Here is an 18,539-nt window from a genome sequence, read left to right as displayed (position 1 = left end):
CTTCAGCCACTGAAAAGGGGTGATGAGCACTCTTAGCTCTGGTCTCATATTCCTGTGAACAAGTTATGAAATCCTCAACAGCAAGTCTGTGAAGCATTGCTGTCTGAGAGACCAAACAGTACAAAGAGAAAATGACTAATGTTCAAAGGCAGACGGACAGACTCAAGTTCAAATCTTAGCTCTACCACTTACCAGCTATGTAACGTTGGGCGAATTACTTAACCCCTTTGAGCTTCAGTGTTCAAATGTGTAAGATGAAGCTCATTATAAGATACCTCCTAAGACCATTGAGATTTGAATGAGGTCATGGACTTAGAGCACTTGTACCTCAGTAGACGACAACCATATATACCTGTAACTATAAACATATACGTATATAAAAGTTTGCTTAACAATATATGCTAAGGAGGAAAGGCTAGAAGGACATCAGAAGTGGCTGCCTCTGGATGGTGAAATGAGAGGCAATTACTTTTCTTCCTCATATATTTTTTCCTAGATTTTCCAAAAATATATACACATGATTCACAGCCAGGGGATATATTTTTTAATGTAATCTTTGTGTTTTGAAAATAAAAACAACATGTGGACAGCAACTTCTTTGTTCTTTGATCCAGACAGGAGTCAGGTGGCCCCATTCTACACCTAGCACTGGCACGGACTCACTGTGCAATCTTAGAAAGTCACTTCACCAATTCAAGTCTAAATTTCCCTGTCTAAAATTGATGATAGCCAGACTCCTAGTCTCTCCATAGTGAGATTGCTTGCACTGGCTTAACTCATTCACTGAAACAACTGTAAAAGCTAGAACAGCTATTTGAAGACATTGGAGAGCAATCAATGCAGACAGGACTAGAGGAGTCACAGGCCTTGAGAGAAAGGAAGCACAGGATGTGCCCTCCACATTCACCCTGGATTTTCCCTGCGGATGCTTCTCAACTGCCACACTAGGAAACAGAACCCAAGCAAAGAGTGTGGTCTGTTGGGCTGAAGTCAGAGTTGGGGATGACAAAGTGACTCAACTCTAGGGAGCAATGTTCCAGAGAGAAGAGCCACAGAGAGGGGAATATACCTGCATTGGAATTCCCCTTGAATCTTTAGCCCACTCACTTGTGCAGAGAGTGAGAAACCGAAACCCAAGGAGAACACATCAGCTTAGTGGCTGAAGAACTGATCAACTGATCACTGATTAGTGGGGGAAGTCAGAGGCTGGAGTTCAAGCTGGATCAGGTAGAAGGAACTTGGTAAACACCTAGAGCTTTTAGCTGTGGACCCAGAAAAACTCTGAGCTTGGAGTAGAGACCCCGTCCTAGTAGCATAGACAAGACTAAAACAGATCAGACTTAACCAAGGCTTGACAGAATCAAGGAGACCTGCCGGTTCTCTATCCACCTGCTAGAACAAAATTTAACACCCTTTAGAGGAAGTTAACATAATTCACCCAAAGCCTCTCTAACTTTGTGTCCATAATGTCCACATCAAATCAAAACTATAAGGCATCCTGAAAAACAGGACCAAAACCCTGAAGTCCAAAGAAAAAACCAGATCATAGAAGTTAATCCAGAGATGACTCAAATATCAGAGTTACCAGACAGGGACTTTAAAATAACTATGGTTAATATGCTTAAGGAGACAGAGGAAAAGATGGTCAAAATAGGGGAAATGATGGACAAAACAGATGAAAAAAGGGGAATATCAACTGAGATTTGGGGAAAAAAAAGAAAAATCAAACGGACATCTACCACAGAAGAAAGAATATAGCATCTGAAGTTAAGATCATTTGGATAGGCTTAATACCAGGCTGGACATAACAGAAAATGAGATTTGAGAACTGAAAGTTCAGGAAGTCAATAGAAAACACCAAACTGAGGTACAAAGAGAGAAAAATGGACAAATCAGAGCAGAGCTTAAGAAACATAGGAGGTACATGGGGCGCCTGGGTGCCTCAGTTGTTAAGCGTCTGCCTTCAGCTCAGGTCATGATCCCGGGGTCCTGGAATCAAGCCCCGCATCGGGCTCCCTGCTCGGCCAGGAGCCTGCTTCTCCCTCTCCCTCTGCCTCTCTCCCTGCTCATGCTCTCTCTCTCTCTCTCTCTCTCTGTCTCAAATGAATAAATAAAATCTTTAAAAAAAAAAAAAAAAAAAGAAAAAGAAACATAGGAGGTACAAAGGTCTAGCAGTCCCATAACTAGAGTGCCCCAAGCAGGTAAGACAGATGGGGCAGAGAAAATGTTTGAAGAGCCAATGGTCAAGGATTTTACCAATTTGATGAACAACAACCCAAAGATTCAAGAAGTTCAGTGAACCCCAAGAAGAAAAAATATAAGAAAACCGTATCTATGTACCTTATAGTCAAAGCGCTGAAAACTAAAGACAAAGAACAGATTCTTTAAGGCAGCCAGAGACAAAACGACACATTGCATTCACAGGGGTAAAAATAAGTCTGAAGACTAACTTTTGGAAGCCAGAAGGCAATGAAATGACAACTTTAAAGTATTGAAAGGGAGGAAAAAACCTCTCTAACCTAGAATTCTATATCCAGCAAAAATGTCCTTCAAAAATACAGGTGAAATAAAGATGTTTTTCATGTTCTACACTACATGACACTGCACTACCCAAACTATCAAAGGAGTTTATTTGGCTTGAAGTAGAAATGATCCCAGGTGGAAGCACAGACCTGCTGGCATGAATCAAGAGCCCTGGAAAGGGTAAATATGTGAATAAACAGAAAGAAATATTGACTGTTTAAAACAGTAATAATAATGTCTTATGGGGCTTAAAAATGTAGAAGTAAAATACAGTAAGGCAATAGTACAAAGGGTGGGACAGAGGTAAATGGGGTTAAAGTGTGAGCACGTTCGTGACTGGGCTGGAAAGGAAAGAAGGGGTAACATGAGGTGGACATGAGAGGACCACTTGAAAAGAGTATGTCTGGGAAGTCAGCCGAAGAAAACATCAAAGAAAAAATCTTAAACTGCATCATCCCTCCCAAAAAAGCAAAAAAGAAGTAATAAAGGAATAAAGACAGATGGGACAAATCAAAATTAAATAGTAAGTTGGTTGATTTAAGCCCAACAATGTAATTTAATTTAAGTGCATTACATTTAAAGGATCTAAATATTACAATTTAAGATACAGATGATCAGACTGGTTTAAAAACACGTATTAAAAACCTTAATATTCAATTCAGAAAGGTTAGAAATAGGAAGATGAAAAAAATATACCATTAACTACTTGATCTAATTGACTTCATCCAATATCTGCTGAATACACAGTCTTCACAAGTGTGCATGGGCATTTGCCAAAAGAGACCATCTGTCAGGACAAAAAGCAAGTCTAGACAATTTCAAATATTGAAATCATACAGAATATGTTCTCTGACCAAGGTGGAATTATAATAGAAACCAATAACAGAAAAATAACTAGAAAATAAACAAATATTTGGAAAATGAAGCAACAGGTTTCTAAGTAAACCAGGAGAAAAAGGAGAAATCACAATAGAAATTGGAACATGAGTTTAACTGAATGATAGTGAAAGTATGATATCAGAAAAATTATGGGATACATTTAGGCAGCACTTAGAGGAAAATCTGTAACTTTAAATGCCTGTCTTGGAAAAGGTTAGATTCAATGATCTAAAAGTCTGTCTCAAAAGCTAGAAAAAGACAAAAAGTTAAACTCAAAGTAGAAGAAAGGAAGCAATATACAGAAGAGGAGCAGAAATAAATGAAATAGAGAAAAGATGTCAGTTGAGAAAAACAGTAAGGCTAAAAGTTGCATCTTCGAAAAGACTAATAAAATTGGTAACTGGCAGAACTGATTGGGGAAAACAGAAAAACATAGATTGTCAGTATCAGAAATGATAGGGAGACATTGCTCTAGGTGCTAAATACATGAGAAAAAGTAACAAAAGGAAAGTTTAAGCAGTGTCATATAAAGAAATTTGAAAATTTAGATGGAATTAATTCCTTAAAAGTAACAATTTGCTAAAAGTGGGGTGCCTGGGTGGCTCAGTCGTTAAGCGTCTGCCTTTGGCTCAGGTCATGATCCCAGGGTCCTGGGATCGAGCCCTGCATCGGGCTCTCTGCTCAGCAAGGAGCCTGCTTCTCCCTCTCCCACACTCCCTGCTTGTGTTGCCTCTCTTGCCGTGTCTCTGTCAAATAAATAAAATCTTAAAAAAAAAAAACAAAAAACAATTTGCTAAAAGTAACACATCAAGAAATAAAATAATCCTCAAAGAAAACTCCAAACCCAGAGGACTTCGGTGTTGAATTCTACCTAACATTTAAGAAATAAGTAATCCCAATCTTACACAAACTCTTCAGAAGAAACAAAAAAGAAGAAACTCCCACCTTTTTTTAGAAGGCCTATATGACACCCGAAACTGAGAAGGGCGTTGTAAGAAAGACAAATCAGAAGCCAATAAAATCTTATAAATAATAGGTACTAAAATTCTTAACAAAACAAGTAATCTAACCCAGAAATAGGAAAAAAGATAATACTTCTGACCAACTGCCATTTATGCCAGGAATGCAAGACTGACGTCACTTTCAAAATTTAATACATGTAATTCACCATATTAATAGAATAAAGGAGAGAAACATACAATCATCTCAACAGATGCAGAAAAGCATTTAATAAAGGTCAACACACGTTCAAGAAAAATCTCTCAGCAAACCAGGGACTTGATCAGGAATACCTGCAAACAAAATCTACAGTAAGCCTGACATTCAATGGTGGAACAGAAAATGCTTTTCCTCCTTAGGTCAGGAACAGGACAGCATGTCTACTATCCCCACTTCAACTCAACATTGCACTAAGGTCCCTAAAGCACAGAAAAATAATAATATAAAGACTATAAAAGAAGATGGAAAACTATCATTATTCCCAGGTGATATGATTATGTCCATAGAAAAAATTTTAAAAGCAAACTCATGATTAATAAACAAATTTAGCAAAGCAGCTGGACACAGTCATTACCTAAGAAATCAACTGCATTTTCATACGCTAGCAACTAACAATTAGAAAAATACTTTAAATACTACTACTTACAATAGCACTAAAAAACATCAATTACTTAGGAATAAATCTAATGAAGGATGCACAAAACCTCTACACTAAAATCTATGAAATGCTGCTGAGAGAAATTAAAGGCCATTTAATACATGGAGGTCTGAGGCCACATACATAGACAGGAAATTTGATGTTGGTAAGATGTCAATTCTTCCCAAACTGATTGTAGAATCAGTGTCATCTCAGTCAAAATCCCTGCAGGATTTTTTGTGACCTTTGACAAGCTGATTCTAAAATCTGTATGGAAATGTTAAGAATTTAAATTAACCAAAACAACCTTAAAGAATCTTATGACCCCAAAACAGACAAACAGACCAATGGTTCAGAATAAAGGTCAAGACATAGATCCACATGTATACGATCTCCTGATTTACAGCTAGTGGGTAAAGGATTCTTTCCAACAAGAGGTGCTCTATCAGTCAAAAAGTAAAAATAAGAACTATGACTCCTCCCTCACACCATATACAAAAATTCCAGATAGACTTCTGATATAAAAGTAAAAGGTAAAATAATAAAACTTTTAGATAATAATATGAAAAATATCTTAATGACCCAGAGGTAGGCAAAGATTTCTTAATACAAAACAAAAAGCACTAACTACAAAAGAAAAACACTGATAAACTGGACGCTATTCGAATTAAGAACTTCTGTTCACCAAAAAATACCACTAAGACAATGAAAGGCAGACTACAAACTGAGAGATGTTTGCAATACTTTTATCTGACAAATACCTCCTCCTGAGAATATAAAAACAATCCTACAAATCATTAATGAAAAGACAAACAACACAACTTAAAAAGAAACCAACAGGCAAATGATGTGAGTAGGGAGATCACAAAAGCGGTATCTACAAGAATGTTCACCAATCTTTCTCAAACTCTTCCAAAAACCGGAAGAGGAGGGAACACTTCCCAACTCATTCTATGAAGCCAGCATTACCCTGATACCAAGTCCAGACAAAGACACTACAAGAAAAGAAAGCTCCAGAACAATAGCCCTCATGAATATTAATGCAAAAGTCCTCAACAAAATCTAGCAAACAGAATTCAACAGTGTGTTAAAGGACTGTACACCATGACCAGGTGCAGTTTTTTATTCCCCGATGCAAGGATGGTTCAACATAGGAAAATCAATCAGTGTAGTACACTATGCTAACAGAATAGCCACATGATCATTTCAATGGGTACTAAAAAAACATTTGGCAAAATTTAACACCCTTTCATGATAAAAACACTCAACAAAATAGAAATAGAAGGAAACTATCTCAACACACTAAAAGCCCATACAAACAACTCACAGTTAATATCATACTCAATGGTGAAAGACTGAAAGGTTTTCCTCTAAGATCAGGAACAAGACAAGGATGCTCACTTCTGCCACTTCTATTTAACATAGTCCTGGAAGGCTTAGTCAGAGCAGTTAGACAAGAAGATCACACACGCACGCGCGCACACACACACACACACACCTTAATACAAAACTACAGTAATCAAAATAGTGTGGTGCTGGCATAGGACAGATATACAGACCAATAGAATAGAATAGAGAGACCAGGAATAGAGCCTCACATATATGGTTAAACAATTTTTAACAAGGGTGTTGAGACCATTCGATGAAGAAAGAACAGTCTTTTCAACAAATGGTGCTGGGAAAACTGGATATCCACATGCAAAAAAATGAATTTGGACCCTTACCTTATGCTGTATGTAAAAATTAACTCAAAATAGATCAAAGACCTAAACATGGGAGATAAAACTATAAAACTCTCAGAGGAAAAGCTTCCTGGTGTTGGATTTGGCAATGATTTCTTGGATATGACACCAAAAGCACAGGCAACAAAAGAAAAACATATACTGGGCTACATCAAAATTAAGAACTTCTGTGCATCAATGGATACAACCAGTAGAGTAAAAGGCAACCCATGGAATGGAAGAAAATATTTGCAAATCATATATCTGATAAGGAGTTTATATGCAAAATATATATTCAATAACAAAAAATAAACAGTTCAATTTAAAAATGGGTAAAAAGACTTAGACATTTCTACAAAAAAGATATATGAATGATGGATAAGTACATGAAAAGATGCTCAACACCGACAATCACTAGGGAATTACAGATGAAAACCATGAGGTGCCAGTTTACACGCATTGGGATGGTTATTATTTAAAAAAACACATAGAACATAACAATTATTGGCAAGAACATGGAGCTGCTGGGACCCTTGGGCTTTGCTGGTCGGAACGTAAAATGGTGTAGCTTGCTATGGAAAACGGTATGGTGATTCCTCAAAATATTAAAAATAGAATTACCATATGTCCCAGCAACTCCACTCCTGGGTATATACTCAAAAGAACTGAAAGCAGGAACCTGGAACAGATATTTGTACACCTATGTTCATAGCAGCATTATTCACAAGAGCCAAAAGGTGGAAACAACCCAAACGTCTATTAAAGGATGAACGGATAAACCAAATGGGGCATACACATAAAATGGAATGTCATCCAGCCTTTAAAAGGAAGGAAATTCCTGATACATGCCACAACATGGATGAACTCTAAAGATACTACGCTAAGTGAAGTAAGCCAGTTACATAAAAACAAACAGTATGTGATTTATATGGTCAAATTCATAGAGGCAGAAAGTAGAATAGTAGTTGCCAGGGACCGGGAGATGGGGGGAGGCGGGAATGGAGAGTTACTGTTAGAGTTTTAGTTTGGGAAAATGAAAAAAGTTTTGGAGATGGAGGGTGGTGATGGTTGTTGTACAACAAGGTGAATGTACTTAATGCCACCAAATTGTATACTTAAAATGATTAAAATGGTCACTTTTTTGTTATATATATTTTAACACAATAAGACAAAGAATGCTCAGAGATACTTAAGAAATAATTAAAAACTTGAGAAAATTTAAATACCATCAACATTTAAATGGACGTGTAAACAGTGGCATGTGCCCCAAACGCAATACTATGCAGCAATGGAAAAGTACTGCTCCGTACAACAGCGTGGACGCATCTCACAGACATTGCATTGAGTGAAACGAGCTATATACAAAAGAATACAGACTCTATAAGTCCATTTATATAATGTTTCAGAAACAGGCAAAACCAAACGATAGTGATAAAATCCAGGACAGTAGTTATTAACAGGGATGAGACATGAAGGAACTTCCCAGGGTGCTAGAAATGTTCTATCTCTTTTCTGGGTGGTGGTTACACAGGTAGATACAAAATGAGAGAACAAAAGGTATTCATCAGACCATTCACATAAGATTTATGAACTTTATGTTTAATTTACCTCAATTTTATAAATTTATAAAATGATGCAAAATCGTGATGACAGAACGACAATGCCAGAAGGAACTCTGGAAGAAAGCTGTTTGGCATGTCCAGCAAACACTGTGGGGGATTATGGAGCAGGTGGTCCCTGGGCCATGCTCTGAGAAAACTGCACCAAGGAGATGCACTTTACCAGCCAAGGGAGAAAGACACTCTGTCCCTGCTGGAAATTACATTTACAAGGAGCTGCCCCCTTTTTCAGTGCTTAGGGGGCAAACACAGTCCCCATCAGTCTTCTGACTGACATAACCCAGGGAAAGGTGTAAACACAGCAGTTTATATCTTCCCATTAACTCCCAATTCTCTAGTCCAAGATCTGGGAGAAATCTTTACTTTCAAAGAGTGAGGACATTCCTCACTCTTAAACAACAATCCCATGACACACTAATTTAATCCCACATCTACGGGGACACAGAGAATGGCCTTTCCCATTCACAGACATTCAGGGTCCACATTTGCCCAACTGGAGCATCACTGTAATGGGGTCTTTGGGGACTCAGACAATATGAACGTGTAAACAGCAGGTGTTTACGGTGGCTCCATTTTCGTGTTTACATGACTGCACTGCACTCCCCATTGCAGAATATTCCAGGGAGGGCCTAGCGTATTCCATAAATGGCTTCAGAGTCTCTTGCTCCAGGTGACTTGCCCCAGCCTAGCATTCGAGAAGCACCATCCCTCCCACAAGGACACTGGCCGTGCCTAGGACATGGTGGAAGAATGAATTTCAAGCACTTACTTTCATCATTAGAAACATTCCCCAGAGATGTGTGGCTGGAATAACGTTTGTTCTCACTTTCATTGAGACATCTTTCAATCCAGCTCTCTAAAAAAAAAACAAAAAAACAAAACAGAAAGAAAGAGAGAAAGAAGAAAGAAAATCACAGAATTGCAGAATCGCTGTTGGTGTTTGTGAAGAGACATGAGCATCATAAACACATTCGACTCAACTGCCAATTGGTTTTCATCTGAGACCTGCCCCGCTGGAACTGGGCTTTCCACAAAGCCCAATGGGCACCATTGCTGAGGAGACAAAACGGTGATTGAAGCCCCCTTAAGTATTTCTTGGTCAGATTCTACTACTTCTGGAGTATTCACAGCCCAATAATACCAACTGAGGATTATCTTTCTTTGCATCGAAGAGACATTCCTCAGAAGTCATTTGTAAAACAAAGTTTGGTCAACTAAACCACTGGTGGTGGTTTATGGATTGGTAAATTAGCAGCAGAACCCTTTATCCAAACAAAAACAAAAAGGAAAGCAGATATAACCCTGAGGTTCTGGATGAATTAGAGGAGGAGGGCAGGGACCTTGGTAGCTCCCTTCCCTTTGCCTGGTGACCCCCAAAGGGGCACTTCCAAGCACAGGCCCGAAGCCACTGTGGGAGGAGATCTTAAAAGCTATACAATAGCTATGTAGTACTTTTAAAATCCAAAAGACTGTTTTCTTAATCTAGTTCCAAAGTCTACAAAAGTACTTTCCACAGTGCAGCATGATGTTTATTATCCATTGGGTAGAACAGCTACCACTCCTTCCTTCATTCATTCAACAACATCCACTAACTACAGTCAGCCCTCCTATAATGCTTGTTTTGAAAATCAGCATGTATTCCCATGCAAGTAATACATTAGGGAATGATCTGAGCAGAGAGCAAACTTTGTGTTTGCTTACACTCAATTTCTTCCCTAAGAAACATCAGGCGAATGCAGAAAACCACGTGTAGCCGAACCAAACCCCATGCAAAATTCACACATGCTCACACCCCAGGCATGTATCAGCTACTTGGGTTCACCACGCGCGTTATGAGCCACACGTGCCCGGCTAGCGCCCGTTCTACCACCCACCATAACTCACAAGTGGCAGCCTTTCTGACATCTGCTTCCAAAAGCAAACTTCAGGTCTTTTCCAAGGTAAAGTGCCAGACTTAATTGTCTTTCTGCACCTCTTAAACATTGAATTAACATGTGCAAAACCGTGCTATCATTTTTCTTAGATTCCTGTTTTTTTTAATGTGTCCCTGAAAGAGCTTTTGAGTGTTATGCCCGTCATTTATTTTTCTAGCAAACTGGTTTTTAACGTGCTGTTTTGCAGAATGTAGTGATTTTTAGGATGCCTACGTGGTGTTAGAGCAGAGCTATGGCTTTGTGCTTCCGCACGGCGCTGTCCCCCGTTGTGGTCTTTATAATATAGGAGCTGGCATTAACTGAGCCCCTATTCTAATCTGCCAGGCCCTTTGCATATGTTATCTCACTGAATCCTGACAACTCCCAGAAGGAAAGGTTTCAATCTCCATTTTTCTTCCTAGAAAGCAACTGAAACTGAGATTAAGTCATGTGACTCCTCATAATTCAAAGAGACAAGATCATTAGTTAACACCTTAGGTGACATAGTCTAGAAAGGAGGCACACTGGCAAGTGAGCCGTGGGGTGGGGTGGGGTGGGGGTGGGGAGCAGGGGGACCGGGAAGAAGCCAACGCGAACAGCAGGGAGAAATGTTGGGTTTTTGTTTTATATTTTATGTCCCAACAAACTGCTCTTTTAAAAGCTGCTCCCTAAATTGTAAGTAAGTAGGGGGGGAATATCCAAGTGGAGGAGCTGGAGACAGCTTGTTAAGAGGAAATGGAAAGCTGGTATTTCTGAGGAAACACTGAGCGGCAGAGAAATTCAAAACATTAAAATGCTACCCCTTTCCAAAGACACCAAGTGCACAACGTAGAAACAAAGGGCTTGTGAGGTTGTCAAAGGGGTGATGGCACAAGGTGGGTGCCTGTCATCACATCGCTTCTAAAGATGCATCGGGGTACAAATCTCCAGAATTCTTCTCAGGACTCTCCAGAATATCTCCACTCGGATCTTCTAATCCCCTCGAGTTCTGGCCCATTTTTCTCAGCAACAGGCGTGGCTGGTCTTGGACAGCAGTTCCTGAAATCTGCAGCCTCTTCCTCCACCAGAGCACACCAGCGAGAGCACCTGCTATTGTTCTGGGCCAGCCCTGGTCTTCCTAGTTAGCTATGCACATCTAGCTACTCTCACATGCGTGTGGACATGCACATGCACGTGCACACACACACACACACACACACACCCTTTTCAGCAGACACAGGGAACTAAGAGAAACAGTCTCCCCCTCACCCATTCGCCTGCGCCAAGATCAGGTCTGTTAACACTGGAGTCCTCAAAAGGGCCAGTTCCTGCAGGTGAGACTCCCCAGGGATTGGTGGGGCCCTCTGAAGAACTCGTGCTAACATTCCGGAGGGGAGATGGCTCTGAACACCCAAGGCCGAGAGAGTGCACCACCAGCCCACAAGAGCTCAAGCCAAGGAAGAACTTTCTAGATGGCTGTGCCTCTCACCCCAAGTTGCCCAACACTGGAGAGAGATGAGTGCAGGATGATGAGAAGAGAGAGGGGAATGGAAGTGCCAGGAAAGAAAGAAGGAATCTCACCAAGGAACACTTCCCTCCACCCACAGCACCCACTCGGGTCTCTGACCCCATAGCTATGCCTGTAATCACTCGGCTATTCTTCTCCCCGGGGCAACACAGAGTCAGGGTGCTCTCTCATGCGCATGGCAGAGATCAGAAGACAGCCAGCGTGGCGCCATTTTTCTGGTTAAAGTACCCCCAATTATTTCAGCTCTTGCTTGGAGGGAGTTGTTCCCACTTCTTTGCCATCCAGTTCACCTGCATCGGACTGTCTTCCAGTTCACCAATATCCACTTGCACCTGTGGCACCCAGGATGCACCCCACAGGGTCCAGACCATGGTCTGAGCTGTGCCAAACATGGCAGAACCATCTGCTGTTCTGGATTTGGAGTTCTTAGAGCATTCAAAGGTCTCACATTCCAGACTGCATAGATGTCACTGAGACATCTAAACAGGCCATGGGCCTTGGATCCACAGTTACTCTTTGACCTTCGTCCTCTTCCCCAGTGGAGATCTCAACAGCAGCATCTGCAACTCATGCCCCCTAAGTCAGGTTGCTCCATATGATTGCAAGGCCTCTATTTAGGTCACCTGCAGGAAAATTTATATACTTGAAAACTATTAACAATGAATTTTGGTCTTGCAAAGATCAAGAATTACTCAACCAGAATGACAGGTATACTGAACTTTTGATAAAGCGCTGTGTTCATCTAACTTATTTACTTGTAGATTATGTGATTTAATAATAATAACAAAGGTCGCCGTCCATTGGGTCTTTATGGGCCAAGCATTACGCAAATACATTACATACACCAGCATACTTAATCCTCATAACAAGCTTGAGGACGGTGCTATCAAGAAAATTAAGGCTCAGTAAGATGAGGTGACTTGTCCAAAGTCACCCAGCTAGTAAGAGGCAGGACTGCCATTCAGACTTAGATCATAACCAAAATGCTCTCTCCAAGGTGGGCTGAGCTCTCCTCCTCCTGTGTCCCATACGCTCTCCAGCACACGGTGCCAACACGGCAACGCTGATCAGTCTGCCTGGCGTTCAAACTTCTGCTGAAACTCTACGTACATATTACAATTTTTGCTAAATTCATTCACATATTTATTTGCCAGGCTTTGTTATACATAGAAGGCCCTTCTGTTTAGATCCTAAATATCTTAAGAATGAAGTCCTCTATCTCTCTATTTTTTTTTTTTTAGATTTTATTTATTTATTTGACACAGAGAGACACAGCGAGAGAGGGAACACAAGCAGGGGGAGTGGGGGAGGGAGAAGCAGGCTTCCCGCAGAGCAGGGAGCCCGATGCGGGGCTCGATCCCAGGACCCTGGGATCATGACCTGAGCCGAAGGCAGACGCTTAACGACTGAGCCACCCAGTCACGCCCGTGTTATTCTATTTCTTTTGATTCTCACTAGCACCTGGTATGAAGCTGTTCCTATAGTAAGGTCCCAAGAAATGTTACATTATTGACACACATGACATCAAAGAATGCACAACATAGAAGTAGATCCGCATGTCTACAGAATTTCCTGATCTTTTCTTTTTTACCACACAAGGCATGAAATCGTACAACACATCAAAGTTGATTTTCTAGATAAAGAAAGCAAAATTCAGCCAGGGTCTCTGTTGTAACTTCTGGATTGAAGAAGCTATAATAAAAGCTGTGAGTGATGTAGACACAAAGAAGACTGGCTTTTGCCCTGCAGTTGTCATCTAGAAAGCCAGGCAGATGCTACTCCCCATACTCATGAGTGCAGGAAGCCTGTCCTTTCTGTCCACCTTGTACCCAGTAGCTGGCACTGTGCTTGTCCCCGTATATGTGGCACAATAAATATGTGTTGTTGAACGCACTACTTTTTTTGAAAAACATTAAGTTCCTACTGTGTCCCAGGTACTACACAAGATATTTTCACAAATGAGGCTTACATTACAGAGATTTCAGAATAATAGTATGGGGTACGTTTTAATATCTCTACTAATAGACATGAAAACCGAGGCTTGCAGCAAAAGTTCTAACACAAGGCAGGCTGCGGTCAGTGCTGCCATATCCACACCCTGGCCTGGGACATGGGAGGAGGAGAGCTCAACTCACGCTTGGCTGCCTCCCTGCTCCCCACTGCCTCATTCTTGTTCTGTAAAAATAAATCATCTGATCTTTTAGTAAGGACCCCGCTTGCTCTAAGTGCCCAACAGGTGTGAGTTCTGCTTCTGGGCTGCAAAGCATCACTTCCCCTGACTCATCTGGGATCACGAGCAGGAAGGAGGACACCAATCCTGCCTTGTGGATTTTCACTTTCCAAGGAGTTTAACCTGCACTCCTCAGAGGAAGATCTTCATGCCTCCCCACTTTAGATTGGGATTTCTAGAAGGCCTGGTTTTTCCCTTTGCTGCAGCAAAGAACAACCAGGAAGTAACTGCATCAGGGACATGGCACGTCCACGGCTCAGAGCAGCTTCAGGAACGTGTATCCGTCTGGCGGGAGGACCCGACCAAGATGGCGGTCCAAAGCCAGAAAGTCTTCAAAGCTCACGGGGCACACTGACACAAGAACCTGATCTGAGGTTCCCAGTGCACCTCATGAGATTGAAATTCATCCCACTTTAAACATAAGGAAACTGGGGTCTAGACCGTGGCAGTGGCTGAGCCAAGGTCACACAGTCAGAGGGATTAAAGCCAGAATTCAAACCCAGACCTTCCATCTCCAAAGCCTATGCTTATTCTGCTTACCACGTCATACTGGGCACAGACCAGTGATTCTATCTTAGGCTAGCCACCCATCCATTCATTCATTTTGCACATCGTTATCAAGTGCCTTCCGTGTAAAGTTGCAACAGAAGAGACGATGCATACAATTTAACAGGGGGCCAATATATTACAGCAAGATCTCTCTGGTGGACCAGGGTCTCAGGACCTGAAAATATCTTGTTTATTTATTCCTGCTTTATTATTTATTTCTCCCACCTTAAAAATGTTAAGTTCTAATAACCTTGTCCACCTTTGCCATGCTTCGTCCCCAGGCACCTGGCTCAGTGTCAGGCTCCTGGCTGCTGGGGGTGGGTTGTGAGGAAGTAAAGTAGGGTGAGAGAACAGGATGAGGGACGAGGGAGCCTCCCCCAGGAAGGCCTCTGAGAAGTAGCAGCATCTGAGCAGACACTGAGTGCAGTGAGGGCGTAAGGCTTGCAAAGGTCCACAGAGAGGGGACCGCAGAGGCGAAGGCCCTGAGGTGGGATCATGGGTGGCTGGTGATCATGGGTGAAGGGATGGCAAGAAGGTCCTGTGGCTGATGGAGTGACCAAGGGGGAGATAGTACAAGATGAAAGAGAAGACAGAGGCAGGCCAGGAAGAATGTGGGGTTCAGAGTTAGAACACCTGGATTTCAAATCCCAGCCCTGCCACTTAATAGATATGTAATGTTGGGATGATTCCTGAACCTTCCAAAAGCCCTACCTTCCAGGTTCTCCAAAGATTAACTGAAATAATGCAGGTGAAGCACTTAGCAGGCTTGGCTTTGTGGGCCGTGGAACAATGAGGAAAGCATGGTCTCTGTCCAGTAGGAGCTCACAGCCGAGTGGTGAGGACAGACAGTAAAGGCCATGTCCAGCATTTACTGAGCTTTCTCCCCCCACACCAGTCACCCTGCTCCACATGCCTCCCCTCCACTCCTCACAGCAACTCTGAAACAGAGACTTGAATGATTCTGGTTCGGGAGGAGGCCCTGGAGCCTCAGAGACGCTGGGTAAAGGCAGCGCTCTGGCTGGTGGCCGAGCCGGGTCAGGTCTGGCTGCCTCTAAGGCTGGTGTGCTCTCACTGGGGCACACAGCCTCAAGAAGCCGGCAGGGAACCGGGACTGGTCTGTTACTCTAACAGCGAGCCGTGGAAGCACAGAGGAGGGAGCTTCCATGTCGGCCTTCACGTAGGAGCTGGCATTTCACCCGGTCCTTAAAGGATTCAGCACCTGCCAGACGGAAGAGGGCAGGAGGGCCAGGTCACGGACAAAAGCACAAAGTGGGTTCCGGGAAAGGGGACGAGCCCGCTGACCGGGGACCGGAGGAGTGGTGGGGGACAGGTGGGAGAGTCTGGGAGGAGCGGATTGCCAAGGCCTCACCCACCAGGCCGAGAAGCCTACAGGCTGCTGGGAGCCAGCCATCATTTTTAAGCAGTGGGGGAGTGATACGACGAGCTTTGTTTCTGAGGAACTGGATGAGAACAGGGAGTTCCTGACTTATGCAACTCCTCAAGAAAATGCTGCCTGACTTATGAAGTGCCACCGGGTTTTAATAGAAGGCGTTATTCATACTCTTTGTATCAACAGTCTTTCAAGGCCCTGTGCTGGGGCCTATTTTAGGAACTCACAGCTTTAGAAATGCTACATGAAAAAGTCGACACATCACACTCCCAGCTACCAAGGGAGGACCAGACCCCCGGTCCTGGAGGTGCCACGGTGCCCCCCGCCCCCGTCTCTCCTCCCCCGGGCGCGGCCATTACCAGTGGAACCATGCCAACAAGGCCTGCTCCTGTCTCCCCCAGCCCCAGGGCGTGATCTCCTCTTCATCATTCTCTCTCTCGGCCCCGGTTTCCCTCTGCCCTGGGCTCCCCACCGTGGTGACACTCGGGAACACATGGAAAGTCTGGGCCCAGGAAGCGGGCAGCTGTGGCCTCTGGCGGGGGGGGGGGGGCAATAGGTCAGTGGGTTGCCATGGCAACACCACAGGCCCTGCCCCAGGGGCCGCTGGGTTCCAGGAAGGGGTCCCCGCGTTGCCTCCAGGGGGCCACCCCACCCTGCCCCGGCTTGTATTCTGTCCCTCGCTCACCAAACATTGCTTTAGCGCCAACTGTTTGCCAGGCACTGAGGTTCTCGTGATGGACACTGCAGACAAAGTCCCTGCCCTCAGGGAGCGTGTAATCTGTGGTGGAGATGGACAGAAACAAATATGCAAGATGACTTGAGAGTGTAAGGAGTGTTAGGAAGAAAATGAGGCCATGGAATGGGATAAAGACAGACGGGGCTGCTGTTTGAGGTAGCGGGACACTGAGGGCCTGCTGGAAGAGGGGATGTTGGAGCAAGGGCACAGACCTGAGGAGGGAGTGGGTTTAAAAACCAGTGTGGCGGGGAGAGGGAGGACGGATGAGAGCAACAGGAAACAAAGTCAGAGGTAGGAAGGGCCGAACGCATGTAGGCACTTGCTGGCCCTAGTAAGAACCCCACACTTATCCCAAATGTGCTAAGAAGCTGCTGAAGGGCCTGAAGCAGGTGACATGAACTGCAGTGGCTCAGAAAGCGGAGCCTACTAGGGGCCGTACGTTCATTCACCCCACTGTCGGCTGGTGAGGTACCTGTGGGGTACCATGGGCCAGGCTCTGCTCTGCACGGTAGGGGCACAGCAGCAAACCAACGTTTCTGTCCTCAGGGAAGGTTAGAGTTTAGTGCGAGAGTCAGCTGTTAATTGAGATGGGATTCCCGAGAGAGCCGCAGAAGAGAATAAAATGGAGTCTGATCTAATGTGTGAGTCAGGGAAGCTTCTCGGAGGAGGCGGCATTAACCTGACAGCTGAAGACTCTGAAGGCATTATGTTGCCACCCCAGGTAAACAGGTGGGAGGAGTGTTCCTGGCGGAAGGAACATCATGTGCAAAGGCCCTGAAGCTGGCCGAAAAATGATGCATTCAAGACACTGACGAGCAGCCTGAGTGCAAAGGCCCACATGTATTCGGGGACTAATTCAGCCTGTGTCTGTTGAGGCCATTCTGTTTGACTAGCACTCTGTAAGATGCTATGGCGCATGTGCACATAAAAACCCTGCCTCTGTACTTAGGACCAAGTTAAAGAGCCTGGATTTTGTTCAACAGGTGATGGGGAACCTCTAAAAGTTGCTGAGTAGAGTGCCACATAAGCAAAACCATTCTAGGGGTGCCTGGGTGGCTCGGTTGGTTGAGCATCTGACTCTTGGTTTCAACTCAGATCATGATCTCAAGGTCATGACCTCAAGATTGTGAGATCGAGGCCCAAGTTGGGTTGGGCTCTGCTCAGCAGGGCGTCTGCTGGAGATCCTCTCCCTTTCCCTCTGCCCCTCCCCACTGCACATGTGTGCGCACTCTCTCTCTCTTAAAATAAACAAATAAATCTTTAAAAAACAAAACCAAAAACTGTTCTGTGGGCAGCTCCATCTGGTACTGCTAAACAACACAATCTCAGAGGGGAGAGAAAGAGAAGCAGGAGACCACAGGATTATCACAAACTTTGGAGACTGAAAAGCCACATTATTAATAATTTTGCCAGGACCACATGTGTAAGCTAGGACTGTCCCAGGCAAACCGGGACTTAACGGTCCCCCTGGGTAGGAGGCCACTGAAAGAGTCTAATGAAGTCTGAGTGGCTGAGAACAGAGGCAGCGAGATGAGAAAAGATAAGAACTCTGCCCTCTTTCCACCCAGCCGTTTCACTACTCTAGCTGGTCCAGGACACCGGGGTCCCCATGTCCCTATATCTCTTCCTCACCTGCTGGGATCTCAATCACAGCGTGAGGACGTGGGTCTGAGGTGACAGTAATGACACGTCCTAGAATGTGGCCTCCCACATCTTCACCAACATCAGCACCGTAGCTCCCTCTTGGAGCATCAGTGCTGGGCTCCTGGTCATTTACGGGGGTTATGTCGTTCAGTCACAGCAGTGCAGATGGGGAAGGTACACACTACACAGATG

General features: G+C 43.7%; 1 protein-coding gene across 4 annotated transcripts in view; it reads right to left on the bottom strand.

Moving 5' to 3' along the window:
• Window positions 1-18,539, bottom strand: part of RFX4 (regulatory factor X4) — a 155,530-nt gene that overhangs the window by 119,403 nt on the left and 17,588 nt on the right. For 3 of the 4 annotated variants that reach the window (XM_036083141.2, XM_036083143.2, XM_036083140.2), the window contains exon 2: window positions 9,148-9,234. The exons of the other annotated variant lie outside the window; for it this stretch is intronic. In XM_036083141.2, the coding sequence (XP_035939034.1) occupies window positions 9,148-9,234 (87 nt within the window). The remainder of the gene's footprint in view (window positions 1-9,147; window positions 9,235-18,539) is intronic. 4 annotated transcript variants of the gene reach the window in all.

This window comes from Halichoerus grypus, chromosome 6, assembly GCF_964656455.1.
Source record: "Halichoerus grypus chromosome 6, mHalGry1.hap1.1, whole genome shotgun sequence".
In the NCBI taxonomy this organism is placed as follows: domain Eukaryota; kingdom Metazoa; phylum Chordata; class Mammalia; order Carnivora; family Phocidae; genus Halichoerus; species Halichoerus grypus.
This window is presented reverse-complemented; position numbering and strand designations above follow the sequence as displayed.